Consider the following 26,052-nt stretch of genomic DNA (forward strand, 5'->3'; position numbering starts at 1 on the left):
TTTTTCTTTTGGGATGCCTTGAAAGATGGTCAAGAGGCCTTAAATATGAATGAGCAGGCCTCAAATATGTATCAGTAAGCCTTGAAACGTAATCAAATGGCCTTACGACATAGCTAAGAGATGTTTCTGTTACTTTTCAAGGCCTTGAAAGGACGTAGCATTCTCCATTGTCATATTCACAACATATCAGGCAAACAGCCTAGGGACAGTTCGTGTATCATATTCAATGACAAAAGGAATCGAGTGCTTGATTGAGTCTTAACGCTCTATTTTACAATGGTTTTCACCGGAGAAAATCTCCCCTCCTGACGGGTCCTTTTCTCAGTCAAGCACCCTTTTGAGACGGAACACCTGCTCTAGAAACACATGGACTCGGCGGTATAGACACCCCTCCCCTTTCCCTCACTGATGGCCCCAGGAACTCCGCGACGTAACGTTTTATATTATGTGCATTTAACCGAGGAAGCCCTTGGTGAAGGTGGAGATGACGTCCTTCAGTCTAGCCTCAAGGTCCTTGCTGATGGCACCCTCCTTCTCGATGGTGGCAAGGAGGTCAGCCTCGTTGGTCTTGAGGTGAGAGAGGAAGTCAGCCTCCCACTGGAGGATCTTGGCAACGGGGACCTGGTCGAGGAAACCGTTGACACCGGCGAAGATAAGGGGAACCATCTCGTTGACGGCCATGGGGGAGTACTGCTTCTGCTTGAGGAGCTCGGTCAACTGTAGGATAGTGTTAGTCAGCTGTATTCTATTCTCGAAAATTGAGTAAACCTACGCGTTCACCACGGTTGAGGGTCTGCTTGGTGGCGGCATCAAGATCGGAACCGAACTGGGCGAAGGCGGCGACCTCACGGTACTGGGCCAAGAAGAGCTTGAGCGAACCAGCGACTTGCTTCATGGCCTTGAGTTGGGCAGCGGAACCGACACGAGAGACGGAAAGACCGACGTTGATGGCGGGACGGATACCCTTGTAGAAAAGCTCAGCCTCCAAGAAGATCTGACCGTCAGTGATGGAAATGACGTTGGTAGGAATGTAGGCAGACACATCACCACCCTGGGTCTCAATGACGGGAAGGGCAGTCATGGAACCACCACCGTGCTTGTCGTTCATCTTGGCAGCACGCTCGAGGAGACGAGAGTGGAGGTAGAAAACGTCACCGGGGTAGGCCTCACGTCCGGGGGGACGACGGAGAAGAAGGGACATCTGACGGTAAGCAACGGCCTGCTTGGACAGATCGTCGAAGATGACGAGAGAGTGCTTGCCGTTGTCACGGAACCACTCGCCGATGGAAGCGCCGGTGAAAGGTGCCAAATATTGAAGTGGCTGGATTTTTCTGTCAGTAAAGAAGCCTCAAGAGCGAGAGAGGACGTGGGAGAAAGGGGGGAAAGGGGTTGAGGGTTGGGGGTTGTTGATGAGGGTTAGGGTTGGGTTTTTGGGGGAGACATACAGCAGCCTCGGAGGCGGTGGCGGCGACGACGATGGAGTACTTCATGGCGTCGTTCTCCTCGAGGGTCTTGACGAGCTGGGCGACAGTGGAGCGCTTCTGGCCGACGGCGACGTAGATGCAGTAAAGCTTCTTGGTCTCGTCGTTGCCGCTGTTCCACCGCTTCTGGTTGAGCATGGCATCGAGAGCGACGGCAGTCTTGCCGGTCTGACGATCACCAATGATCAACTCACGCTGACCACGACCAATGGGGACCATGGCGTCGATGGACTTGAGACCAGTCTGCACGGGCTGGTTGACGGACTTGCGGGGAAGAATGCCGGGGGCCTTGAGCTGGGCACGACGCTTCTCCTTGGTGTTGATGGGGCCCTTGCCATCGATGGGGTTGCCGAGAGCATCGACGACACGGCCGAGAAGCTCGGGGCCGACGGGAACGTCGACAATTTCGCCGGTACGCTTGACGGTCTCGCCCTCCTTGACAAGACGATCAGAACCGAAAAGCACGACACCGACCTGGCCGGCCTCCAAGTTCATGCACATGCCCTTGACGCCAGAGGCGAACCTAGCAGGGGTGTTAGTTCGATATCCGGGATATCAAAAAGCACGGATCAAGGTTTTTCTCAACGTACTCGACAAGCTCCTCAGCTTGGACATTGGCCATGCCGTGCACACGGGCGATACCATCACTATTCAGGGACTCGGGTCAGTGTCTATGTTCGCTATTACGGTTTGAGCGGTGAACGCGAGGGTCCAAGATGAGGCCGTAGCAACACAAGCTTCGCTGTTTGCTCCCGTCCTCGTCCCAGCCATGCCACCGCCAAGCCCCTCATGTGTTTCTGGAAAAAACGTACCCGACGGAGAGGACACGACCGGTCTCGGCGAGGTTGGACTCCTCCTGGACACCGCGGATTCTCTGCTCGAGGATGGAAGAGACCTCAGTCGGGGAGGCCTTGGCCTCGGCGAAGGTGCGGGCCTGGATGGTAGCGGGTGCGGCATTTCGCTGTGGACGGACCAGTTAGCCAACCGAAGACCGAGAGGGGCGCAAAAACAGTGAGCATAATTGTGTGAGGTGCCCATTGCCCATCGCGCACCGGCCCCAATGCCCCGGCGGCATAACAAAAAAGCTTCATGAAGCTCGCCGACAACTGGCCGGGGACATTGAGATTGATTCGGGGCGTCGAGGGATGGAATTGGGATCGGGTCGGCCGGGCGGAGAGAGGTGATGTGTGCTACTAACCACAGCGAGTCTGCTGGTGGCAGAGAGAGCGCCCACGGCGCGCGTGCTCTGTCTGAGGGCGTTCCGGAACATCCTGACGAGGTATATGGGGCCTCTTCAAAATAGGAAAAACAACTGCAAGCGGGTTGCAATTGCGTGGAGGGGAGATTTAGACGGAGAGGTTGATGGAAGATTGGAGAGCCGGCGTGAGGAAAATTGTCGAGAAGGGCTGGTTGGCCTTGGTTCCCAGCACAGAGTGGGTCAGAAGCTCCGGGACAACCAATCAACAGACGGAGAGAATTTTGCTCAATCAAGGCTCCCGAGTTCCCCACCTGGCATCTTCAAAAACCTGAGCTGGATCGAGCTGCCCAACACAGCTCTCGCAACTACAAAAGACATGGTGGTGTAGACGAACGAAACCATGGGGTCCTTCCCTGTCAATTCATGGCATTTTCTTCTCGTCGAGGCCAACCTGCTATCACGCCCAAACCTCGGGGGTTCTTCCCCCCATATATCCCTCTCCTCTTACCAACGGTTGTTCAGCAACTGGTTTCCCGGGTAATCCCGGAGAATTGCAAGAAGAAGCTCTGACCAATTCCGATCCAAGCTGCCATCGACATCACACATACACACACACGGGTGTCATCAGCCAACCACATCGACTTGGCAACACCAAAAGCTCTTGATTTCATATTGACAGGTTTACAGAAATTCTCAATCTATCAACAAAAAGCACCATTACCCTAGGAAAAAATGCTCCAGGCATTCTAGTCATTCTTCAATATCTTCCGGCTTCAACCCCTCATGAGCCCCTCATGTCGCAATACTCGGTCTTGGCGTCCTGTCCTCAACCAGTCACTTAATGCTAAGCTGCTCAAAGTCACGGGAAAACATGTCAAACTCCCACTCGATAATGCCATCGTCTTGATACGTTGGCATCAATGTCCCCGATATTTCCCGGACAGCCAGGTCGATATCCAGCGGCTCGCCGAACACACTGACGAGAAATGTTAGCATCGGCACTCAGTTATATCACAGGGTCGGAAACCTTACACCAATCGTCGGATAAAAGGGGCCGCCGACAGATCAGCTACCCTTTGCATGCAGTCTGCTACATTCTCAAAGGGTTCGCAATCCACGTCCGAGGAGGCCTTCATGTCCCGAACCCATATCGCAAAAACGGTCAAGACATCTTCCTCTTCCTCTTGGAGTAGGAACTTCTTGTCATCCTCCGAGTTCAGCTTGGGGTGAAAAATCGCCTCAAAAGTTTGTTTGGCCATTTGCGCAGCTTCCGGGTCTCTGACCCTTGGTTGTTCGGCTGCATCTGATTCGAGGTGAAAAGCCCGGTATGCGGCCAAGAACACCGATAGTTGTTCGAGGATCTCATCCTCGGAGAACCACTCAATGGCAAGGGCAAATGAAGGGTTGGCAGAATGTTCGGTTGATATGGCCTGGCCGGAGCTGTGTGACCCAAGCTGTAGTTCAGCTTGGGTATTTGTTTCTGTTTCTTTTCGTCAGCATCAGCTCTGTTGTTGCTTCCCACTCATTGTCTCGTTCACTTACTGGTTTCGGCAATCGGGGTGTTGCCTGGGTCGATGGCAACACGAGTAGAGCCAACCAGATCAATGGTGAGCTGCTGGATATGCTGGAGTGACTGTCCAGTTGCCGGCTCCTGGTATTGCGCCTCAGAGTACCCCTCGTCTTCGACATCGACACCCATACTGCGCCTTGCCTTCTTAGGACGGGGTGCGCATGGAGAACCGGGAGCGCGCTTCGACCCTGTACGGATTGGAGTGTCAGGTGTCAACGGAGGGACCTGGCCAAAAATCAAGGCCTGTATCGACAATGTCACAGTTGGCGTGTGAGATGAAGTTGTCGCTCGGGGTGTCTCCAGAGAGTCTTCGCTCGGACGGTGGGTTTTTTCTTGATCATAGGAATCATTGGCATCAGACGCCTGGCTAGGGGTGCTCGGGGCGTCTGTGTTGCTTTCGCTCCCAAGAGTGAGAGAAGGTGGTCTGGACGGCAACAGCTGCGAAAACAAACAACCTATGCCGGTCATCGTCTGGTTGTCTGGTCCTTCCTCCAGCTCCGGAGGCGGCGTTGCAGGGGCAGAAAGCGGAACAGGAGCTGCTGAAAGCCGGCCAAACAGCCACGAGCCGCGTCTAGGTGGCTCCTCGGGCACATTCATCTCAAGACTGGTATGGCCTTCTGTGCTTGAGGTTGTCTTCGACGTGTTGGTTGAGGTCCGTTCGGGGCAGACCAGTGGGTCTGGTGTATCAACCTGCCAGTTTGTCAGAAGGGAGTGTAGTGCTTGCCAATGACTACTACCAACCATTTGATTGCTGCTGGACATTGCGCTGGCGGTCCTTGGCACTTGATGGCGCGATGGGCGATGTCAGCGATGACTTCGGGGCGGGCTCCAGTGATATGATCAGAGCACTGATGAAAAGGGGACCACGGCTGAAATGTTTTCTTTGGAGTTGCTTGACTAAGAGAAAGACAAACTTGTCTTGAATTGCGAATATTCAAGATCTACCTTTCTCCTTTTGTGGTGAGTCTTTGTGGGCCCTCTTATATCAAAGTCCTCCGGCGGTTCCCTCCCAGACCAGAAGCCCAGAAGTCCAAATGTGTGGGGTGCATCACAGCCAACCTCGCCGGCCTACCCACACTTGACACAAAGATTATTTTTCTTCTTTAGACTCCAAGATGGAGTCCAGCAGCCCAGTACGGATAACGGGCGGTAATTGGGACCGCCAGAGCACATGGCCTGGAACAAGGCATATGCAGCCTCTTCAGCCTCCATTTCTATTTTGCTATGGTCTTCTGCATCCCGCAATCTTGGCTTTACACCACCTCAGATCAATCTGCAGAATGAGTTTTATTGCAACTCTCAGTATTTCTTCAGCCCAGGCACGCTGCATCGTGGGATCTGCCGCGAGGCTGTAGGTCGCGTCAATTGGTCGCCTGTGGCGGCTGGCGCTTACCGCACAACTCCTGATTGGGGCAGTGGTCCCAACAGGCTGGACACGAACGAAGCTTCGCCGCAAAAGCAAGCCATGTGTGTTTGAAAACGTCGAGTCCCACTTGCTGAAGGGATTGGACTGGTCGGTCAAAGATGGCGGGAGCCTTCCCCGGATGGTTGGACTGTTGGGATAGGGGGGGCATATCTGCTGGCCCGGCCCAAGGCTTTGGTCGCTATGGGAAGTTGATATCCAATGGATTGAGAAGAATCAGGGGTGTGAAGTCAGCATAGGAGAATGCCTTCGACGCAAGTGCAACCTGCCTGCAATTGTTTTCCCTATGTGTGTGCCATTGGCAACAGCCCTAGAATGATCTATTGCGTGGTCGGCTGTGCTGCGACCATGAGGGGGCTCTGACATGCGAGTCAACTCGGGAAAAGCGGGATGGGGTTTGACCCGGAATGAAGTCTCCTGTTCGGCTTCGCGGGAGGCTCCCTCCCGGCATTGGGGATGGACGGATTGTGGGTGGCCGGTGGATAGGGTCAGGTCGTTCATATGGGGGGAGGATGAACGTAACGTTGACTTGGCCGGTATGGAATGTCTCTTGGGGGCTGCTGATCAGCATGATGCTCGATAGTAGTGCCAGGTGATGTTTGCCGGATGTTCAGGTTTCAAGACAGGTGAAATGTTAGTCGATGGTATCTGACCTAGTGTGGTCCTATGCGAGTATTGGCAACTGGCCTGGTGATCTGAAGCATGATAATATTAGCCCCCCAATCACACCTCAAGTGCACAGATGGACGTGCAGTTCCTTGAAGATCCGTTCCCATAACAGCAACAGTCTAGTTCCGTGGAGGTACTATCAAAGCATGATGGTGAATTTTGTATAAAATCAAACTGCCCAACTCGTACATCCTCTAGCTGAAACACCCCCAGTCTAATAATACAACCAAGAATAGAAAACTTTATAATACAGTAAATCACATCATAGTCCTAACCCTCATCGGACTAACAACCCTCACCGCAGGATCAAAGCAAGCCTGCTTCAACAATTGGTATTCCTGCCCCTGAATATTCCATGGCAAGCCCAACGGTTGATCCATCACCGCCACCCGTGATCCAATCTCCTGCCCCTTCCCCTCACCAAATTGCCCCTCCGCCTCACTCCCAACACTGGGACTATTCTCCTTACTACTACTGACCTTCTTCCCCCCATGGTGACAATCCGTCAACCTCGAACCCCCATACCTTCTCTTGACATCCTGATACTTTTCCATAGGAAAAACATCTCCTTCCACCTCGGTAATCAGCGGTACAGAGAAATCTATTTGCCCCAAAAAATGTCAGCTCTTTTCACTTCAAGGCGCAGAACAAAACTTACCACCACCCAAATAACTCTCGACCTTGTACCCCGCCACCCCAGCCGCCATCCTTCTCCCGTTTTTCCCTCCCCCTCTCTTTATCACAAAACTCGCCCCCTTTTCGCTTTTGTCATCACCCCCATCCCAATCAACAAAAAGTTTTGGCCTCCCCCCAAAAAATTCCACCTCCCACTCCGCCCCAGGATCATATCTTGTCACGAGCCTCATGAAATCAGCGTCTGTGACTTTATCTCTCAGCTCCCCCTCCTGGGCGTGATCGCGGAGGTAGTTGACAAAGAGGTGGCACAGGTGATGCGTCACCATTGCTGCAATATGGAAAGCTAATCTTCTGAAGCGGGCTGTTTGGGCTTCGGAGGCGTCAAACCGTTTGTGGCGCCGGGATATGTCTGACTTGAGGCGGGAGTGGTAGAGTTTGGTGACGAGGTGGGTATTGAGGTGGAGGATGGCAGCGCTTTTGGGGTTGAATCTCGAGGAGAAGGAAGGGGGGAGGTGGAAGAGAGAAGTGGTGGAGGAGCAGGCGAGGAAGCCGTTGCGTTTTGGGTCGAGTTTGATCAGGGGGAGGTTGTGGCGGACGGTGTAGAGGAAGTCGTCTACCGCGGAGGGGGTGTTGATTTTTTTGGGGAGGGGGGGTTCATGGTGGGAGATGGGGCGTTCGCGCCAGACAAGGAGGGATTTCTGGGCGAGGTTGGAGAGGGCTGGATAAAGGTTAGTGATAGGGAATAAGGGGGAGGAGGGAGGGTGGACTGACCTTGGCGTCCTCGGGGGCTTTCGAGCATTCGGATGCCGAGGTCGACGACGGAGGAGACTACCCAGGCTCGGCCGCCGGAGGGTTCGAGGGGGATGGTGGTGCCGTTGTCGAGGAGCTCTGAGATGCACACGCCGTAGAGGCCGCCGGTTTCTCTTGGAAGGAGTTGAGGGCAGAGTTTACCTTGCTCTATGGGCTGGGGAGAGGATGTCCATGTTGTTGAAGGGATGGAGGTGGAAAAGGCGCGGCCGATCTCCTTGCTGTCTAGCTCTACCGCGTGGGTAGGGTAGGCTGGGTAAGCTGGAAGAGATTGGTGATGCTTGTGTTGCGGTACCGGGCGTCGTTGAGGAGGCTGCTCAAAAGAGACAACACTCGGCTTGCCGATGATGCTATGCCCAGCCGAACGTTTACCTGTAGCTGGCTGGGCAAACGAAACGCTGGGTCCGGCAGTGGTACTGCGCTTTACCAGGCGTGAAGGAGGCTGCTCAAACGTTACGCTGGCACTCGCACTGGCACTGCGCGAGGGTGCCATCGCCACCGGTGATTCAGGGGGTGAACTGAAGAGGGGTAAGCTAGGGACAGCTTTTGTGACAAAGCTCCTGATTCAGTGCTCGGTGAATGTAAACAAACTGCATAAAGAGTTGAAACAAACAAAAACAATGCAAGAGTTTCTTTGTCAAAGCTTTACGGTTCTCAAAAAAATGTTTTAGACACAATCCATGCTTGTCGGCTTCATCCTTGTTTGACGAGACCAAAACCGAGGCATGGGATGCCCATGTCCGCGTTGGGGGGACGATGTGTTGATATAGGCTTGGATCTACTGACCACCTACACAGCCATATTTGGCAGCTCTAGATGTCCGCAGTCAACCTACAATAATGTGATTCATATGTGGAACAGGCCAATTCTGGAGAGCCGGGCCTGCCTGTCCCGGCTGGCCTGATGACCAAGTCATCATCAAGTCAGTGGAGAACTGTCTGTTTCTGGGTCCGAGAGAGGTCGTTGTTCATGATAAGGAAAGAGCGTGATCTATAGATCGCTAGCGACATGAATATTTTCCGTGGGGGACCATGAGGGCCAACTGAATTGGTGTGAATGATACCGACCAGGCGGCCAGCCTGGATCAATCACCCGAATGCAGCGTGCGTAACCGCCGGGAATGATAGAAGAAAATGTGACGAGAACGAGGTCTGTAGATGAGCGACCCATGATCTGGGAGAGCAGTTGCATTTGTGTGATGCGGTCTCGGCCAGTTGTGTGGGTGGCCCAGCAGCATAAGCTGGTGTTTCGGGTCAACGGGTCGATACTCAGCCGTGGGTTTCCATGGCCAGAGACAATAGCCTTTGTTTGCCGTGCCACTCATCTCTGAATTGAAAGATTCAAGAGGGCCTTTGGAGGTTTGAAGATGATCTGAGCCAAGAATCCAAGAATCCAAGATGTGTGAAGTTGAAAGAGATACGTAATAGTGGGAAGGGTTAGGGTTAAATGAGTTAGTTGGCATCCCTGCAGTTGCTGATCTGCCACACCGTTCAGAGTGCCACTGGCATGCGCGTTCCAGCTTCATCTCTCAAAGGACATTTTCCCAATTCGCGCCTGAATAAGCAGCCAATCACAGCATGGTGCCATTGTCTGCTATACAAAGATTACACTGAATTCCTCGTGCCTGAGAGCACTGTACGCATCGACTTTTTGTTGTGTGCCATTTCGGGAACGCCTCGTGGCACCTTGTTGCAGTACCTAGGTACCTTGCTGGCCGTTGCTGTCGCTGTCGCTGGTCACAATGGCTCCCGCTCCCGGCATGGCACCCTACTCCGATGAGCCGACCGGTCCCTTCCACAGACCAGAACACAACGACGAGAGCACAGGCAGGATGTCGCACGAATCTGAGTCCTCGGTGTCTACCACGAGTATCGTCTTCGATCGGATCGAGGAGCGCCTCGCTGCCAAGGAGGGCCACTTCGAGCTCGACGACCATGACCCCATGAAGGAGGCCGACGACGACGACAATGACCTCGAGACTGGTCGCTTCCTCGGTGGGAGATCCAGCACCCAAGAGGAAGATTTCCCAGCCAAAAACGATGGCATGAACCGGGGGATGCGCAGGACGCTGATCATCGTGGCCGGGCTCTTGATCTCGGCGTGGGTTGTCGGTCTCTTCTTTTACGTTTCCCACAAGTCCTATAAGCCCGCCTCCCAGATCGAACACGACCCTCAGGCGACTGTAGTGCAAGGGACTGGGAAGCAAGTGACGCTCGATCAGGTTATGGGCAGCTACTGGCGTGCTGAAAGTCACTCCATAAGCTGGATCGAAAGCCCGGACGGTGAAGATGGGCTATTGCTTCTGAAGGACGGCCCCGGAAAGGACTTTCTCGTTGTTGAGGATGTACGGACCCAGAACAGCGCTGGCGTGAATGCCGCTGTGGACGTTGCGAGCAGCAAAACGTTAATCAAGGAAAGGCACTTTGACTTTGGCGGCCAGACGCACACTCCTGGAAGGGTATGGCCAAGCAAGGACCTCAAGAAGGTGTTGATTGCAACAAATCTGGAGGCCAACTGGCGCCACTCGTTCTATGCCTCCTACTGGGTCTTCGATGTCGACATGCAAATAGCAGAGCCCCTTATTCCTGGCGAGCCAAACGTCCGCGTTCAGCTTGCCCAGTGGAGCCCTACCAGCGATGCTATTGCCTATGTCAGAGACAACAACTTGTTCCTGCGCAGCCTCAAGCACGACAAGGTTGTCCAGATCACCAAGGATGGCGGTGCTGAGGTGTTCAACGGTGTTCCTGACTGGGTATACGAAGAGGAAGTCTTCTCGGGCAACAGCGCTACCTGGTGGTCCGAGGATGGCAACTACATCGCCTACTTGCGCACCAACGAGACGGGCGTCCCTGAGTATCCTGTTCAGTACTTCCTCTCCAGGCCCAGCGGCACGGAACCGGCACCCGGCGAAGAGTCGTACCCCGAGGTCAGGCAGATCAAGTATCCCAAGGCTGGTGCTCACAACCCCGTCGTCAATCTCAAGTTCTACGACGTGGCCCGCGATGAGAGTTTCACAGTGGAAATCTCTGGCCGGTTCGCGGATGATGATCGCCTCATCACAGAGGTGGTCTGGGCTGGTGGCCAAGTTATCGTCAAGGAAACAAACAGAGTCAGCGACGTCCTCAGGGTCGTCCTTGTTGACGTCGCTGCGCGCACTGGAAAAGCAGTTCGCGAGCTGGACGTCAAGGCCATCGATGGTGGCTGGTTCGAGATTACGCACAAGACCAAGTACATTCCAGCTGACCCCTCCAAGGGGCGTGAGCAGGACGGTTACATTGACATGGTGATCCACGATGACAACGATCACCTCGCCTACTTCACGCCATTGAACAACTCGGAACCAATCATGTTGACTTCTGGACATTGGGAAGTTGTCGACGCCCCCTCCACCGTTGATTTGGATAACAACATTGTCTACTTTGTCGCAACCAAGGAATCTTCTATCCAGCGCCATGTCTACCAGGTCGATCTGTCGGGCAACAACCTGAAAGCGGTGACCGACACGGGCAGTGAAGGCTATTACGACATTTCGTTTTCGGCCGGGACAGGGTATGCCCTTCTATCTTACAGAGGTCCCAACATTCCCTGGCAAAAGGTTATCAGCACTCCAGCAAACGCACACAGATACGAGCACATGGTTGAGGAGAACAAGGAACTGGCAAAGAGTGCCAGGGAATACGAGCTCCCTATCAAGATCTACGGCACCATCAAGGTTGACGGTGTTGAACTCAACTATGTTGAGCGTCGCCCACCACACTTTGACAAGAACAAGAAGTATCCAGTTCTGTTCCAGCAATACAGCGGCCCTGGGTCTCAGAGCGTTAACAAACGGTTTACTGTCGACTACCAATCCTATGTCGCCGCCGGCTTAGGTTATGTGTGCGTAACTGTTGATGGCCGCGGAACGGGTTTCATTGGACGCAAGAACCGTGTGATCATCCGCGGGGACCTTGGAAAGTGGGAAGCCCATGATCAGATCGCTGCTGCCAAGATCTGGGCGTCGAAGAGCTATGTTGACGAAGAAAGACTGGCCATTTGGGGCTGGAGTTTCGGTGGATTCAACACCCTCAAGACTCTCGAGCAGGATGGTGGACGGACCTTCAAGTACGGCATGGCCGTTGCCCCAGTCACCGACTGGAGATTCTACGACAGCATCTACACCGAAAGATACATGCTTACGCCTCAGACTAACGGGCATGGTTACGATACAAGCGCCATCAACAACGTCACGGCTCTGAAGCAGAACGTCCGTTTTCTCATGATGCACGGTGTTGCGGATGACAATGTGCACATGCAGAACTCCCTGACGCTACTCGACAAGCTAAATATGGTTGGCGTTGAGAATTATGATGTTCACGTCTTCCCAGACAGTGACCACGGGATTTATTTCCATAACGCCAACCGGATTGTTTACGACAGTGAGTTCTCTTTTTCGACAGCGCATACTGCTCAACACTAACAACCGCCACAGAGTTGACCAACTGGCTCATCAATGCCTTCAACGGAGAATGGATCAAGGTTGCCAATGCAAAGCCTCAAAAGAAGAGGAGCATACAGCCTATTCTTCCAATTCTATAGGAATTTGAGACGGGGTTCAGCAAACACGGCGTTACTGGGCATTGATCGGCGTTTTGGTACATGACTATTCTTTAACGTTACAATATGAGGCATCATGAATAGAAACAGATTAACTCCTTCCTCTCCACCGCCAATCTCCTAGTTGGAACTCAAGATGTCCGAATCAGTTGCGGATGGGTCTCGACGCTCTGGTCGATTTTTTCGATAACCGCAGCAGTTCCATACGCGCACACTTGGGCAAACCCGCCCATGTCACCGGCATCGAATCTGAGGGCGATGACGGCGTTGCCGCCTCTGCTTTGGGTCTCGGCTACGATGCGGGAGATGGCGTCGTTTCTGGCCGAGTAGAGCTGTTTCCGTGTCAGTTACCTGGTGTATTCAGATGTTGGTGAGGGAAAAAAAATGCCGTACCAGGTTGGTAAACCACTTGAGCTCACCACCCACAACGCTCTTCAGCACCATCGACATGCCTGCCGCCCAGTTCCGAGAACGGACAGTAATGCCGTAAACTGCGCCTAGGACTTTGACGACACGGTAGCCGGGGACGTCGAACATGGTTGTTGTGATGACGCCGTTGGTTTCGGTGAAGCAGTGGAGGTCCTGGATGGAGGCAGGAATGTCTGCTTGTTGGTTTTGGGGTTTGGTGGAGGAGGACATCTTGGTGTTAGAGATTGGCTGGAACTCGAAATATGGACTCAGATTGTTCTATTGTCTCGGGATGGTTGAATGATAGCTACCTATAGCAAAGAAACATGGACATAGACTCGTTATATGCACTTTTGAGCTCTGCCAAAAAGAAGCTGCCACGGGAACAACTGGCAGACTCCCGTCTCCTGCCTGCCCAATATGTCATCGCCATGGCAAGGCTTTGGGCCTCTTTCAAGCCAATGAATATACCGCACGTCCTCATAACCAGGAGGTATGCTAGGACGAAGTTGGCCGTATTTCGTATCCAGCCACGCCAGCTTCACTTACACCAGAGCACAGCCCCACTTACCCCAGGCCAAGACGGACTTGTCAGGGGGGGTAATGGCAGGGCTGAGAGGGGATCAGCAGTTGGGCAGACAGCAGGCTGGATGAAGTCGGGTAAGCCGACTGCTTTCTCGGACAGTATTCAGACCTTAAGCCATCTTGTCATGGGAGAACATTGCATTGCGGGAGATATCGGAAGTGTGTCAAAGACTGACAAAAGAAGGGTTAGGGTAATCCGCCAAGCAAAAAGCCCAGAACGATCAAGCATTGCCAAGAGATCCGAAAGCACTCCACGAACCACCACCACTATCAGTCAATGATACCCAACTGCTGTCTGGCGCATCTGTCAAAAAACAGATCATAGTCCCTACACTTTGCGAACAAAGTGCACCGAGAGATGAAGCCTGAACCAGAAATAGAAAAAAGGGAACAAATATCGCGCGGCAGGAGATGGGCAACACTTTTCACCGGGGAGATTCCCCACCTCGTTTAATCTGGAATCACGGAACGTCCTTTCCAGGAAAACTGGTCTGGGGGGAGGACGACGTTCCGTGATCACCAGGGGCCGGCTCCCTACTGTAGGAACAGGCGGTTGGCGATGCCGGCTCGCTAATCTTCAATTTATCATTCAGCCGCAAGAGGGGAGACAGAATGAGAATGGTCTCATTCCGGGGCATGGATGTGATCTGGGTTGATCGTCCCGGAGGTGAATGATATGGATATATAAACCACTCTCACCTCCATCCATCTTACATCTCCGGATTTCAGGAGAAGTCACTTGATTACCCCCATCCTTAACTCCCTGTATAAGCCACCCAAAATGCACCCCTCCCTCCTCCTCGGCCTCCTGGCCGGCACCGCCCTCGCCGGCACCATCCGCCGCCCCGGCCGTCCCCGTCCCCAAGCCCCCACGGCCGAAACCCTCTGCCCCATCGTCTTCGACGGCCGGCCCGACTCCTCCCTCGAACCCCTCGACTTTGACGACTGGAACACCTCCCCCTTCAACCCCGACTACGTCAAAGGCGCCGGCCTCCCCTGGTCCTCCATCCTCCAGTTCCCCGACATCTCCCCCCCGGCCCGGTTCGACGACCCGACCTACCAGAAGCCCTTCGAGGTCACCATCAACGACTCGTCCATCTTCAACAACCAGCGGGGCTTCCGCCGCGCCGGCCTGCAGTTCCAGGGGGACACCAACCGAGACTCCCCCGGCTCGTCGGGCATCAAGACGATCCACTTCTCGCTCAAGTGGGACGCCCAGCGGCCCTTGAACCTGAGCCACGAGTACCTCAACGTATGGCACGAGACGGCCGACTACAGCGCGAACCAGTTCAACTTTCAGGCCGGCGCCATACTCGGGCAGAACAGCCTGGCGAGGGACACGTGGAAGGTGCTCAACAGGCAGAACAGGCAGGTCTGGAGCACGCCGATCCTGAGGAACGAGTGGCAGAACTTTGCCATCTCGTTGGACTTTGTCAGAAAGTTTGTTTACCTTATTCCCACACGCCCTATCACGGTTATCATGACAAGGCGAAAAAAAAAAAAAGGGTGTGAAATGGTTTAAACTGACATGAAAATTAACAGCACCCTCCGTGTATACTACAGCAGAGGCTCCGAACCCCTCCGCAGCGTGACCAACGCCCTGACCAACAACAACGCCGGCGAGGGCCAGTACCAAGTCGGCATCCTCCGCAAGCCCACCGGCACCAGCGACGTCGTCAACTCTGGCTACCACCAGCGCAACCTCAACGAAGGTCTCATCTACGGCAGCGTCTTTGTCGAAGACGGCGAAGGCGGCTGCGTCTCTCTTTAATCCCCACCTCAAGAATGTACATAAACCATTATCAACATTACATAAAACATATGAATTCACACCGTTCATAACTCCCCATCTTTTTTTTAAAAGCCAGTTCACCATCTCAATTTCACCCAAGGTAGGTACCTAATCTATCCTCAAGCATCGTCCCCGTCCACATCCCCGGGAATAAACCCCCTCCCCCCACTAACCCTCCTCCCCTTGACGCTGAAATTCCCCGGGCCTTGGTAGATCTGCCTGGGGTAGCTCTCGCCAACCATGGGCATGTCCTCCCTGCTCAGCAGCGCCCGTCCCTCCATCCTCGTCTCGTTGCTGATGACGCGGTAGAGCAGGATCTCGGCGTTGAGGGGGGTCTTAACGGTCTTGTTCGGGAAGGTCTCCTGCTCGACGTTGAAGTCGAGGGACCAAAAGACGTCTTGCGGGGTGGGGTGGGAGTCGGTGTTGCGGTTGCACCAGAGTGGGTGGACCTCGCCGATTGTTTCGGTGAGGGAGGTGCCGATTGTGTGGCAGTAGGTTGTTAGGGGGGTTGATTCGAGGGGGGTGTTGGGGGGGAAGGTTATGTTGAAGTTTACGCTGGTGAAAGGTTAGTATTGAAGGTATGGGACGGGGGAAAAGATATGTGGACAGAGTAGGAATGGGAGGAGGAAAATAGACGTACTAGAAGCGGTGGGAGAGGATCACGGCGCCGGCTCGGAAGTTTGTGATTTGGATGTCGGGGATGGGGTCGATGCGGACGGGTTGAGGGGGAGGGCGGCCGTCGTTGTTTTGGGGGGCTCTGCCTGCTAGGAGGGCACCGAGGAGGGCGGTTGGGAGACGCATTGTTGGTGGTCTTGAGTCTCCGTATCGGTGACGGTTGCCTGGCTAAAAGTCTTTGTTGGTTGGAGGGTACAATTCTCTCTTGTGTTGGGGAATAATTTATAGGAGAGAAATGTATAGACTGCTCTATCTGCTCCGTCCGCAAGCCTGACAACAAAAGGTCACGAGAGTTGTCTCCGACAATTCACTGCTTCGTCCGGAGTCCTCCGCCATCTTGGATGCTCCAGATAAAGGGGAGGAAGTTGCCCTGAGCCACTGCTCATCCCGTCAGTTGCCGCCGGTCTAGAGAGAGCAAGAAGAATTGAAGCCTCCTGACGTCACGCAACACTATCTTTGCTCCTGATCACAGCCGCGGTACCCATTTATTGGAAAGCGTGATACACAATGGTTTTGATTGTAATCTCCGTTATGCTCTTGTTGACAGCGGCTCAGGGTTTCAGATGAGAGCCACGAGAGGGTTTGATATGGGGCTGAGCCTATCGCACGGAGGATATGATGAGGTTGCTCCGGGAGCATCTCTTATCAATATTTTACTTATTTTTGGAGCTTGAGACTATCTACCCGTCTACCTTCAGCTGATGAGGCCCTACACATGTGAATATCGAGGTGAATGTCAGAGGGGCAATGAGCGGTGTACCGTTACACACCGAGACCTTCCCGGATCCGAGAATAACCAAGTCTCTTCACCTCAGTGAATCCCAAAAAGGAAGTTTTCATTTGTTCAAGTATATAACCACCGCTATTACCGCCAATATTGGCATGACTGTCCAATTGGGTAATAGTTGGGCGGTGAGATAGTGAGGGGGTGTCCGAGGAGGTAAGTGGAATGTCGTGGACTGATGGAGGGGCTGGAGGGGAGATGGAGGGGAAACTTGGGCAGAAATCTCGATTTGATGCCGTGTTCATGCCTACATGTGCGATGGGAAAGACTGAGTGGTCCAGCGGATGTCTGAGAGCTGCAGTAGCCCAGAGGCAGAGAGGGGTGAATGCTGCCCCACCGCCAACTCAGCAGGAGCTTTGCTTCCAGCCCTCAAACCATGCCCGGTGGCCCGGGTACACCAAGTTTTGAAATCGGGTAGAAAACCTGCTCTTTCCCAGCCGTTGGGTTTTTGCATTTTCCTTTTCCTTTTCCTTCTTCAAGCCCTTCAAGCCAGGCGGTCAATCAACTGTCTGCTTTGGATTGAAGGAGTAAACCCTTTCCGCGGCATCGTCGCCGAGTGGAAGTCCCCCACCAACGCTGGTCCGATTCGGCCCCGGCCACGGCTCCAATTAGCGGGCAGTGACCAGGGGTGCCGTTTCGTTTCCAGGCTCATTTCGGAAGGGCCGTCACCCAGCCCAGCGTCCACTATTGCCGATTTGACCCCCTTGGAAACGACGAGACGATAAGAAGGAGGAAAAAAAAGATCTGACGACGACGACTTTGCAATTCGCAACACCATCACAACCTCCTTTACGAAGCATCGAGACGCTGTTCCCTTTGGCATTACGTGTTGACCGGTTCAGCCGTTCTTTCGGAGCTACCAAAGGTACGTAAGACGCCCATTGTCATTACCTACCAAATTTCCAAAGGGACCCCACAGCAGCAGAGGGATTGGATTCGCGCCCCCTTTCCACCGCCTGGGGCGTTCCCAGTTGTAGCGGCCCAACTTAGGTACTTATTGTATTTTTCAGCGATTAACTTTTACGCGTTCTTGCCAGATCTCTCCAATCCCGCACCTCAGCCTGCAGCCTAGCAGCCGTCGTCAAGACACCACGCCTGCTGGTCGCATCTAATCTCTTCGCCTCCTCCCCTCTTCGCCGTGCTTGCAAAGCCACCAACACCGACAGCATGTCCATCCAGGTTCCCATCGACCTGCTCACCTCGCGCTTCAGCATGGGGGAGCGCTTCAGCAGCCTGCGCGCCAACACCATTGGCAACCGCTTTGCCAACCTCAAGCCCCTCTCCGAGTTCCTCGACATCAAGCGTGTGAACAAGCCCGAGAACTTTGTCGAGATGCAATCGCGTGTCAACTACAACCTCGGCCACTTCTCGAGCAACTATGCCATCGTCTTCCTGATGCTCTGCGTCTACGGCCTCCTCACCAAGCCCTTGGTCTTGTTCGACATCATCTTTGTCACCGTGGGCATGTTCATCATTGGCAAGCTCGACGGTCAAGATCTGGAGTTTGGCACCCAGCGCTTCTCGACAATGCAACTTTATACCGGCCTTTGGGTCATTGCGATCCCAATCGCCCTGATTTCCGGCGTCTTCGGCCTCATGATGTGGTTGATTGGCGCCAGTGGTGTGGTCATTCTTGGCCACGCCGCACTTTTGGACAAGCCTATCGATGAGGCTTTTTCCGGGGAGGTGGTCTAGGTGGTCGGCCACGAGCTCCCAAATTTTCGCCCCATGGGGGAAGACCATCCAGGCGCGAGCGGAGGAAATATGAGGCGCGCCAGGGGGACGACAGCTGGTGGGGTGATGACCGGCGTGTCGAAGAAGTGGATGAATCTGATTCTGGTGTCGGGCTGGCCTCGAGCGCATTGGTCAGACGGGGTGGAAGCTTTGGTTCGGGCATGAATATCGTTGCTCGGGAGGACGGAGAGGAGACGACGGACGACTCGGAAGACGGGACGGATGATGACTATGACGATGACATGCCCATGCTCAGCCCGCGGGAGGAGGCTCTCGCCGAGGCTGCCATGGCACGTGTAGCGCGTGCCCATTCGAGAGGCAAGACGAATGTGAAGTTGGGCAAGGAGGAGTTGGCTGCCTATCAGAAGAAGCTGGCGATCATGGAGTACCAAAGGACGAGGCCACCACGGAGAGAGCGTGTTGCTGTTCCCATCACTGCACTTGGACCTGCTGCCCGCAGCGCCAATCGACTGCCATCTGACGGCAGCACGCCCCCTTCGGCCTCTTCGCCCGATCCAAACTCGGAAAGAGAACCAGCACAGCCACCAATGGGCTACTTTCCTCCTTCCTCTTCGCGTTCGCTTCCTCGTTCAGGCTCTAGTGCATCCAGGACACCTAGCCAGACCAGGGTTGACAGAGACCGGGACTTGTCGCCGTTCACGTATTCGTACATTCGCAAGGGCGATTCCGAGATTCGATCAAGCTCTCGGCAGCCCTCTGGTTCTTCCGACCATCCGAGGGGCCCTCAACGCCGCAGCGAGTCTCAGGATCCTTTCCAGTACATGACGGACAAGCAGCCATCGCCTCTTTCAGGAGCCTCAGCCTCGTCGCGGACACTTCATCTTGATCCTTTGTCGGGAGCACCCTATTATGGATCTTCAACGGTTGTTCGCCGACGGACCGGCGGTCACGAAGACAGCGCCAGCGGCAGCGAGGACGCCTTTGACCCTGCGCCTCCTGGGCGGGTCAACAGCTCCGGCACCACCCTTCCTGACTCGAGGGGCGATGACAAGTTGTCTCCTTCGGCCAAGAAGTCATCTTCTTCCAGTTCGGCTGTGCCTTCGCGCAAGAAGTCGGTTGCTACACGGACCAGCATCTTGGGTACTGCTAGAAGGAAAGCGAAATGATGAAGCCGAATGTGTCTCTGTTTTCTGTTTTTTTCTCTCTTTTCATTCTCCTCTCTGGGCAAAGTTTTGTGTGCGTGCGTGCGCGGCGGTCGGAGTCTATTTATCATCCTGGAGCAAACAGCGCGGATTTTGGGAAAGAGGATCGGCTGGGATAACTATAGACTTGTGGGAATTTGAAATCAATTGAGTTTGTGTGAAGTTTTCTTGTTTGCAATATGTGCCCTTGCCATGTTTGATTATCCTGACTTACAAATTCCACCGAGGTATACTTGACCATTAACGCCCGTTGTTTAATAATATCCATCGTGATACCTTTTCCCACGTACCATCATCTTCATCGTCATCATCATCGATTGTCGTTTGTGTCAGTTAATCAGAAAAGAACTTTGTCACCCCCTTGACCATCCCATCCCCCCATCCACCACCACCCCCTAATTCCCTAGTAAAACTCTCGGTCGTCTTCTCCCACGAACTCCCGTCGTAACCCCTCGTCGATCGTTCCACTGTTGATCTGGCCATTTTGACCGCCCCGGCGGCACCCCCAGCCGCCCCGGCAAGTTTGACTGCCTCGCCGACGAGTCCTACGCTGTCTCCTGATGCGGCTTTACCGGCCACCCCGATGAGCCGCTCGATTGCTTTGGGGAGACGGATCCCTACTTTTGCGAGGAGGGCGGTGAGGAACCCGCCGGTGAGGAGGGGCATGATGACTAGCATGAAGACCTTGAGGGGGTGACGCTTTGCATGGTTGAGGAGGTCGCGGAGGAGGCGGCGGATTTTTTTGTGGAGTTTGGTTAGGAGGTTGGGGCGGGGGGAGCGTTTATAGTAGGAGGAGGGGGTGCTTGGTCGGCCGCCTGGTGGGGGGAGGGAGGTTAGTATGTGATATAAGGAAAAGGGGGGGTTAATGTGTAGGAGACGAACCAAACCCAGCAAAGAAGGAGGATCGGGATGCGTTGCCGCCTGCGAGGTTAAACAACGCGCGTGAGGCGTTGGATTGCGAGAAGAACGAACGGGAATCATCATCCACACTGCCCCTATGACGAGACCTCGACCGGGAACGGTTGCGCTGGGAGCGGGAGGGGGCGGGCTCATGGTCGCCGTAGATGAGGTCGTCGTCGTCTGAGGACGGGGAGGCGAAGAAGGAGGTTATACCCCCCATCACCGACCCGCTTTCCTCCCCCGAATGACGATGATGATGCTTCTTTGAAGAACGGCGCCTGCTCCGGGAGCGCTCCTCGCGATGATACTCCCGGGGAGAAGAGCGGTCCTTGGACCTCGAACGGTGGTGCTTCCTGCTGGAGCGGTGGTGGGATCGGTGGTGCCGTTTGGAGGTTGAGTGGGCTGTTCGACCCGAGATGACGGAGGAGGCGTCGTCTAGGAGGCCCATTTTGACGATAGAGTCTTCTCAAGATGTGGTGGAGGTTCTCGCGAGAAACAGGGGACGCGTTCGTAGGGCTGATCAGCAGGGTCCCTTGAAAATAATGGAGCTATCACCAAGAATAGCAGATGCACCGCAAAATGCAGGTACGAGTTGCGTCAAACCAGACACTAAATCAATGCACGAAACAAAGATTGACAGCGAAGCAACAACGGATACACATCTGACCCAGAAAAATGGAAACGAAGAGAGGGGAGTGATTTCACCGCTTCGCCTCTCCCCGCGAATTCAACAAATGCCAAAAATCATGAGGCTGGTCAACGAGCTGTGATCCTTGTCGGCATGTTGTTGATTGGATGACAGGTTGCGGAGCCCTGGCTGAAACGACTGTTGGTGCCGCAGGGGTGCGGATGTAAGTGACCCTAACCCTGGGATATTCTGAGAAGCTATCTACATTGTCTCAATGCTGTCTATTAATATTCCCCGTTCTATCCCATGCGTTTTTGTATCACATCAACTTCAAGCCAAAAGTCTTTCACTTTCCCCCTCAGCCCTCGCCTCCCTCTCCTTCTTCAGCTGCTCATAATCAGGCAGCCAAAGACTCAACACGGTAAACACCAACGCCATAGCCACCATCAACACCCAAATCGAATACCCGTGCAGCAACCACTGCGCCTTCACACTCAACGCATACAAACTCGCAAATAGAGCCGGAGAAAACGATCTCGTCCCGCTCACCACGGCCTGCGAAATCGACACCAACGTCCCAAGCATCCTCGCAACAGGAGCAACATCATTGACAGCAAGCTGAATAGCCGTAAACGACATACTCACCCCGCTGCCCAAGCAGAAAAACACCGGCGCACACACCCAAAACACCGTCACAAACTCCGGCCTCCCTGTCCTCAGCAACATGCTAAACACCGGCCCCAGCGCAAAGAAGAACGGATACGCCTTCGCACAAACCCTCATAACCCCATTCGTCCCAATCCTCGCCTGCAGCCTCGGGAAGATCGCCAGCATCCAAACCGCCTGACTCAACCCAGTAAGCCCCATCAGCCACGAAATCTGCACCGGCGAGAACCCAAACCCCCCCAACTCCACCTTGGTAAACCAAAACACCGGCAAGATGGCCGTGTAAGAGTAAGCCAGCAACATCACCCACCCATTCACCACCAACACGATCCCAACCCCGGGACTCCTCACCAACTGCCCAACCGTCATCCTCTCCACCTCCCTCTTTCCCTCCATCCCCCTATCCAACGTCTCCTCCACCCAAACCCCTACCACCCCAGCACACCCCAACCCCATCCCCCCAATCACCAAACTAGACAACAGATACGGATACCGTTCCATCAACCCCCCCTCGAAAAACCCCGGCCACGTCCCCGCCGGCTCAGCCAACATCCCCCCCATCAACGGCCCAAGCGAAATCCCCATATTATTCGCAATGCTAAACCACCCAAACGCCTTGGCCTGGTGGTTCCCGCTCCTCTGCCCGCACTGCTCCGCAATCATGGTCCTGATCGTCACCACGTTCCCCGCAAAGACACCCGCCGCGCACCGATAAACAATCATTTCTGTGATTGTTTTGGCAGTGCCAAACAGCATCGTCGCGAGGGAAACCCCTACTATGGAGGCGACAAGGACGGGTTTTCGACCAAAGGAGTCGGAGGCCCGGCCCCAGAAGATCATGACAAACATTTGGGTGAGGGAGAAGAGGGATTCGATCAGGCCCGAGTAGAAGCCTACGTCTGTGTCGGGGAGGGCGCCGTTTTCTTGGGCCATTTTGTTGATGTAGGGGAAGATAGAGAAGAAGGCTATGGGTTCGAGGAGGCGAGCGAGGCAGAGGAGGAGGATTTGGGAAGCTGGGAAGGGGGGTTCGGATTCTTCTTCTGGGGGGTCATTGTTGATGGTTGGGGAGGGACCTGGGGGGAGGGCTGCGTCGCCTCCTGTTGTTGGGAGGGGGGGTAGGAGGGGGGTTTGCTCCGTTGGTGGTTTGAGGGGTGGTGGTGATGGTTGTTGTTGCGATGATGAGGAAGAATAGGTGGAGGAGAGTAGGCTCCTCATTTTGGCGGTGAGCTTTAGCTGATTGTGATGGTGGTAAGTGCTCAAGATGTTGTAAACGTAGGCGTGTTAAAGTAATGTAAGATCGAGTCGTGAGAAGAGCCGCACTAGGCGTATAAAACCTCGTCTTTCATAAACGGTTTTGTGTGTGTATATCGTTGCTGGCAAAGTTGCTCGACGTTCAGACGTCTTGTCTCAGGTCGCAAAAGGCGTGATGTGTAAAGTGTTCGGTTTCATAAACAGCGCGTTTGCATTATATTACCCCGACCTCGGGCTTTTGGAATCCCTAAAACCAACCGATGAGCAAAAGGAAAAGGATTGGGAAAATGGGAAACTGTCGTGAAATGCATGTTCAACCATTGAAAGAGCGATAGCAAAAACCGCACTGGCCAATCCGAATGTTGTTGGTTCCCTTGCCCACATCGTCGATATGATTGGTCCGTATGGATATAAAAGCGGGTTTTGGTTTTGGCCTTGCCTCGACAAAAACGGACTTCTCACCGTTTGACCGTTCCAACTTCCATCGCAATGGCTGTACCTGCCCGAGTACATACATGACCACCACCTCATGCTTCCTGTATCACCGAAAGCCTCCTCCTCAAGGAGATAACTCGCATTCCATTGTCCAGCCAAGCAAGTCAGGTCCGTTCCTGCGCAAAAGGCCAAACCAGCAGCAGCCTGTGTTTTCCCAATACGGAAGGCAGTACAAGTACCAGAGAAACACAGTTCCAGAAAGGAAGGGTCCGACGTGACCTTGCAAGTTGAACACACACACACACACACACATCTGTGTGATGTGAAGTGTTGTTCTGGTTCGTTCCATCTGGCAGTTTTGGTTGGTAATTTCTCCGAGAGGGCTTTGTGTGACGAACGAGCGCCACTTTCCATGCTTCGGGAATATCTCAGGTTTGAACTGCCGTAAGTCAGGTCATTCTGAAACTGGTGGTGGTGGTGATGATAGTGGTGAAGAGTTGAGGTTTGAATCGAGATATGCCTATTTATTAATGACCTCAAAGGTAATCTGTAAACTAGTTCGCAAACCCCCAAAAAAAAAAAAAAAAGCGAGGGTATAAATGTATCTCTGTCGTAAACCCTTTGATATCCGTTCGTTAAACCCCCCAAAAGCACCTATATAAACGCCGTACTGTCTGCTATTCTCCGGTCGTGTCTTGACCACCCGTCCGTTTTTGCTTCTCCCTCTTGATGTCACAGAATATAGGACAGAAATGTAGAACAGAAACCGCTGCTCATGAACCCCATTATTTTGAAGCCAGAATCCCTGCCATGCATGCAAGCCCAAATCAAGAAGCATACCCCCCCCTTCCCTGCACCCCCGAACTCAACCCAGCATACCCAGCATACCCCCCTTTCCTCTGACTGGTATACCTCCACAACAGGCTCGCCCCCTTGAGCTTCAACTTCTTCGCCAAACCCCTCAGGTCATCCTCTGCCCCTCTCTTGGCCCCAGACTTCTCTGGCTTCTCCTCCTCAGGAGCGGTGCTCTTATCCATAGCCCACACGAACCTCTTCCTAAACCTCCTCCAGTCATCATTCGTCGGCCGTGGATCGCACCACTCCCCTTCCTCCCCAATCTCCCCGAGGTCCCAGTCGTCTTTCTCCTCGTCGATTGGCAGCGGGTAGTACGACAGCTCGTTGTGGTGAGGCCGTCGGGGTTGGTGGTTGATGTTGGCTTCAATGTCGAACTTGAACCGGTAGGCTTGGTGTATCTGTTGGGGTCGGTATTGTGGCTCAGATGATGAGGAGGAAGCAGAGGTTGATGGAGGAGACGAAGACAATGGTGGCAGAGATGGAAGAGGTAATGACTGGGGCGGTGATGGCGAAGGGGCATTGCTGCTCATTGGAGTGGGCAAACGACTTGCTGATGGTGATAAACTTGGCATTGGAGTGCCAGTTCCACTGATCACACTGCTCGGTGCTGGTGATGGGTAACCGCCCATGCCCGTCGCTGCTGCCCCTTGTAATTGTGCGTGCTGCTGATGGTTTGAAAGGGGCGCCATCCCGGATGGGTGCCCGAAATCAAACTCGAACTGGAACTCCTGATGAACGACAAACACCAATGTTTGTAGCTTGGGGAACTTGGCCAGACTGGTCATCAGCTTGTGCATGTTCGTCTTGGAGACCTTCCAGCTCAACACAGGGTGAAAGATTCCTGGGTAGATGCCGTACGAGGTGCCGAGGGCCAGTCTGTTAATGTTGTCCCGCACAAGAGGAATCTGGCTCATGAAATGCAGCGTCCGGTGTAGCCGTTTGACCAACAGATATGGTTCCAGGAGCAAGATGTCCCGGGAGAGGTCGACGTACTTCGTCGTCGGGCCCAGCGTCAACGGTTTGTAGTGGTGAAGCACAAAGCATCGGCTCTCTCGACAGACAGCTGCCAGCGGCGGAGGAGGCTCCGGGTGCACATTGGCAAACATCAACCCCTTCTGAGCCGGAGTCTTCTGTTTGGAGCTGGGAGCATCCATGACCTCGTACACCCGGGATTCTGGCAACGAGTACTCCCAAATCATATTCCGGATCTCTGCCGGTAATCGCTGAAAACTCCAAAACTCTGTCGGCGTCTGAGCGAACCCTCGCCTGTGGTAGTTCTGATCGCGATGCATCATGTCGGGCCTCGAATCGTAGTGGTCGATGCTAGATTTCTTCCCAACCGTTAGAATTTCGTGCTTCGTACGGCCCTGATATGTCGGGCAGCCTTCGTTTCGGCCAGATCCGGTCTCGCCAAGTAGAAAGGTCCTTTCTCCCGTGTCGTCGAGCCTCTGATGATAATAGCCGGCCCAGCCTCTCGGTCCCGCTGGCCACGTCAAATCAACCTCTCCACACCGACTCTTTGAGCCGCTCTCCAACGACACGTCGACTGGGGAAAAAAAATAATGGGCTGTGATATGAGAATGCCGGTAATTCACTGGAAATAAGACCGCCCACTATTAATGTCCCTTCCCTTTCCTTCGATCGACTGTTGCTACCGCTTGGTGGGGGGATTCTGCAGAATGTTGGACTTGCAGGTGGCAGGCCGGGCGGGAGGGTTGCTTATGAGAAGCTGAGTTATATGGAGGCTTTGGTGTGCGTGGAATACCTGGGGAGGTTGACCAGTGAGAGGGTGTTGA

At 54.0% G+C, this 26,052-nt stretch overlaps 12 protein-coding genes across 12 annotated transcripts; 4 read left to right on the top strand and 8 right to left on the bottom strand.

The window, feature by feature from the left end:
- Window positions 1-369: 369 nt before the first annotated feature.
- On the bottom strand, window positions 370-3,093 carry ATP1 (Alpha subunit of the F1 sector of mitochondrial F1F0 ATP synthase). The gene is made up of 6 exons (XM_062942102.1): window positions 2,680-3,093; window positions 2,294-2,442; window positions 2,072-2,128; window positions 1,446-2,004; window positions 773-1,321; window positions 370-717 (listed from the first exon to the last, which is right to left on the bottom strand). The coding sequence occupies exons 1-6, from the start codon at window positions 2,749-2,751 to the stop codon at window positions 454-456; spliced, it is 1,650 nt and encodes a 549-aa protein (XP_062805024.1). The 5' UTR covers window positions 2,752-3,093; the 3' UTR covers window positions 370-453.
- QC764_108400 (uncharacterized protein) lies at window positions 2,765-3,067 on the top strand (the record flags this gene model as incomplete). The annotated part of the gene is made up of 1 exon (XM_062942103.1): window positions 2,765-3,067. One exon carries the CDS (start codon window positions 2,765-2,767, stop codon window positions 3,065-3,067), a length of 303 nt encoding a protein of 100 aa, XP_062805025.1.
- A 237-nt stretch (window positions 3,094-3,330) lies between the features above and the next one.
- On the bottom strand, window positions 3,331-5,194 carry QC764_108410 (uncharacterized protein). Its single transcript, XM_062942104.1, has 4 exons — window positions 4,991-5,194; window positions 4,222-4,939; window positions 3,712-4,159; window positions 3,331-3,655 (listed from the first exon to the last, which is right to left on the bottom strand). Exons 1-4 carry the CDS (start codon window positions 5,009-5,011, stop codon window positions 3,514-3,516), a joined length of 1,329 nt encoding a protein of 442 aa, XP_062805026.1. The 5' UTR covers window positions 5,012-5,194; the 3' UTR covers window positions 3,331-3,513.
- Window positions 5,195-6,483: 1,289 nt separating this feature from the next.
- QC764_108420 (uncharacterized protein) lies at window positions 6,484-9,259 on the bottom strand. Its single transcript, XM_062942105.1, has 3 exons — window positions 7,749-9,259; window positions 7,000-7,695; window positions 6,484-6,942 (listed from the first exon to the last, which is right to left on the bottom strand). Exons 1-3 carry the CDS (start codon window positions 8,275-8,277, stop codon window positions 6,599-6,601), a joined length of 1,569 nt encoding a protein of 522 aa, XP_062805027.1. The 5' UTR covers window positions 8,278-9,259; the 3' UTR covers window positions 6,484-6,598.
- Window positions 9,260-9,277: 18 nt separating this feature from the next.
- Window positions 9,278-13,117, top strand: QC764_108430 (uncharacterized protein). Its single transcript, XM_062942106.1, has 2 exons — window positions 9,278-12,202; window positions 12,256-13,117. The coding sequence occupies exons 1-2, from the start codon at window positions 9,526-9,528 to the stop codon at window positions 12,360-12,362; spliced, it is 2,784 nt and encodes a 927-aa protein (XP_062805028.1). The 5' UTR covers window positions 9,278-9,525; the 3' UTR covers window positions 12,363-13,117.
- Window positions 12,406-13,533, bottom strand: QC764_108440 (uncharacterized protein). Its single transcript, XM_062942107.1, has 2 exons — window positions 12,774-13,533; window positions 12,406-12,712 (listed from the first exon to the last, which is right to left on the bottom strand). Exons 1-2 carry the CDS (start codon window positions 13,017-13,019, stop codon window positions 12,512-12,514), a joined length of 447 nt encoding a protein of 148 aa, XP_062805029.1. The 5' UTR covers window positions 13,020-13,533; the 3' UTR covers window positions 12,406-12,511.
- Window positions 13,528-15,653, top strand: QC764_108450 (uncharacterized protein). The gene is made up of 3 exons (XM_062942108.1): window positions 13,528-14,813; window positions 14,916-15,265; window positions 15,475-15,653. Exons 1-2 carry the CDS (start codon window positions 14,155-14,157, stop codon window positions 15,142-15,144), a joined length of 888 nt encoding a protein of 295 aa, XP_062805030.1. The 5' UTR covers window positions 13,528-14,154; the 3' UTR covers window positions 15,145-15,265; window positions 15,475-15,653.
- QC764_108460 (uncharacterized protein) lies at window positions 15,285-15,966 on the bottom strand (the record flags this gene model as incomplete). Its single annotated transcript, XM_062942109.1, has 2 exons — window positions 15,285-15,720; window positions 15,806-15,966. 2 exons carry the CDS (start codon window positions 15,964-15,966, stop codon window positions 15,285-15,287), a joined length of 597 nt encoding a protein of 198 aa, XP_062805031.1.
- Window positions 15,967-17,000: 1,034 nt separating this feature from the next.
- On the top strand, window positions 17,001-19,485 carry YIP3 (Prenylated Rab acceptor 1; the record flags this gene model as incomplete). The annotated part of the gene is made up of 4 exons (XM_062942110.1): window positions 17,001-17,016; window positions 17,105-17,288; window positions 17,662-18,310; window positions 18,379-19,485. The coding sequence occupies 4 exons, from the start codon at window positions 17,001-17,003 to the stop codon at window positions 19,483-19,485; spliced, it is 1,956 nt and encodes a 651-aa protein (XP_062805032.1).
- A 369-nt stretch (window positions 19,486-19,854) lies between these two features.
- On the bottom strand, window positions 19,855-20,869 carry QC764_108475 (uncharacterized protein; the record flags this gene model as incomplete). Its single annotated transcript, XM_062942111.1, has 2 exons — window positions 19,855-20,336; window positions 20,404-20,869. The coding sequence occupies 2 exons, from the start codon at window positions 20,867-20,869 to the stop codon at window positions 19,855-19,857; spliced, it is 948 nt and encodes a 315-aa protein (XP_062805033.1).
- Window positions 20,870-21,379: 510 nt separating this feature from the next.
- Window positions 21,380-22,930, bottom strand: QC764_108480 (uncharacterized protein; the record flags this gene model as incomplete). The annotated part of the gene is made up of 1 exon (XM_062942112.1): window positions 21,380-22,930. The coding sequence occupies one exon, from the start codon at window positions 22,928-22,930 to the stop codon at window positions 21,380-21,382; it is 1,551 nt and encodes a 516-aa protein (XP_062805034.1).
- A 1,298-nt stretch (window positions 22,931-24,228) lies between these two features.
- Window positions 24,229-25,551, bottom strand: QC764_108490 (uncharacterized protein; the record flags this gene model as incomplete). Its single annotated transcript, XM_062942113.1, has 1 exon — window positions 24,229-25,551. The coding sequence occupies one exon, from the start codon at window positions 25,549-25,551 to the stop codon at window positions 24,229-24,231; it is 1,323 nt and encodes a 440-aa protein (XP_062805035.1).
- Between the last annotated feature and the right edge of the window lie 501 nt (window positions 25,552-26,052).

The sequence above is a fragment of the Podospora pseudoanserina genome, chromosome 1, assembly GCF_035222485.1.
Source record: "Podospora pseudoanserina strain CBS 124.78 chromosome 1, whole genome shotgun sequence".
In the NCBI taxonomy this organism is placed as follows: Eukaryota; Fungi; Ascomycota; class Sordariomycetes; order Sordariales; family Podosporaceae; genus Podospora; species Podospora pseudoanserina.

Bases quoted from the DNA above. Each gene is read 5' to 3' on its own strand.
- ATP1 (XM_062942102.1), bottom strand. From the start codon at position 2,751: ATGTTCCGGAACGCCCTCAGACAGAGCACGCGCGCCGTGGGCGCTCTC. The intron at 2,443-2,679 runs GTTAGTAGCACA...GTCCGTCCACAG, and splicing joins CCACCAGCAGACTCGCTGTG to CGAAATGCCGCACCCGCTAC. The intron at 718-772 runs GTAGGTTTACTC...ACTATCCTACAG, and splicing joins CCCTCAACCGTGGTGAACGC to TTGACCGAGCTCCTCAAGCA.
- QC764_108410 (XM_062942104.1), bottom strand. From the start codon at position 5,011: ATGTCCAGCAGCAATCAAATG. The intron at 4,940-4,990 runs GTTGGTAGTAGT...ACAAACTGGCAG, and splicing joins TGTCCAGCAGCAATCAAATG to GTTGATACACCAGACCCACT. The intron at 3,656-3,711 runs GTAAGGTTTCCG...ATTTCTCGTCAG, and splicing joins CCTTTTATCCGACGATTGGT to TGTGTTCGGCGAGCCGCTGG.
- QC764_108420 (XM_062942105.1), bottom strand. From the start codon at position 8,277: ATGGCACCCTCGCGCAGTGCCAGTGCGAGTGCCAGCGTAACGTTTGAG. The intron at 7,696-7,748 runs GTCAGTCCACCC...ACCTTTATCCAG, and splicing joins AAGCCCCCGAGGACGCCAAG to CCCTCTCCAACCTCGCCCAG. The intron at 6,943-6,999 runs GTAAGTTTTGTT...TGGGGCAAATAG, and splicing joins CGAGAGTTATTTGGGTGGTG to ATTTCTCTGTACCGCTGATT.
- QC764_108430 (XM_062942106.1), top strand. From the start codon at position 9,526: ATGGCTCCCGCTCCCGGCATGGCACCCTACTCCGATGAGCCGACCGGT. The intron at 12,203-12,255 runs GTGAGTTCTCTT...CAACCGCCACAG, and splicing joins CAACCGGATTGTTTACGACA to AGTTGACCAACTGGCTCATC.
- QC764_108440 (XM_062942107.1), bottom strand. From the start codon at position 13,019: ATGTCCTCCTCCACCAAACCCCAAAACCAACAAGCAGACATTCCTGCC. The intron at 12,713-12,773 runs GTACGGCATTTT...ACACGGAAACAG, and splicing joins TCAAGTGGTTTACCAACCTG to CTCTACTCGGCCAGAAACGA.
- QC764_108450 (XM_062942108.1), top strand. From the start codon at position 14,155: ATGCACCCCTCCCTCCTCCTCGGCCTCCTGGCCGGCACCGCCCTCGCC. The intron at 14,814-14,915 runs GTTTGTTTACCT...GAAAATTAACAG, and splicing joins TCGTTGGACTTTGTCAGAAA to CACCCTCCGTGTATACTACA.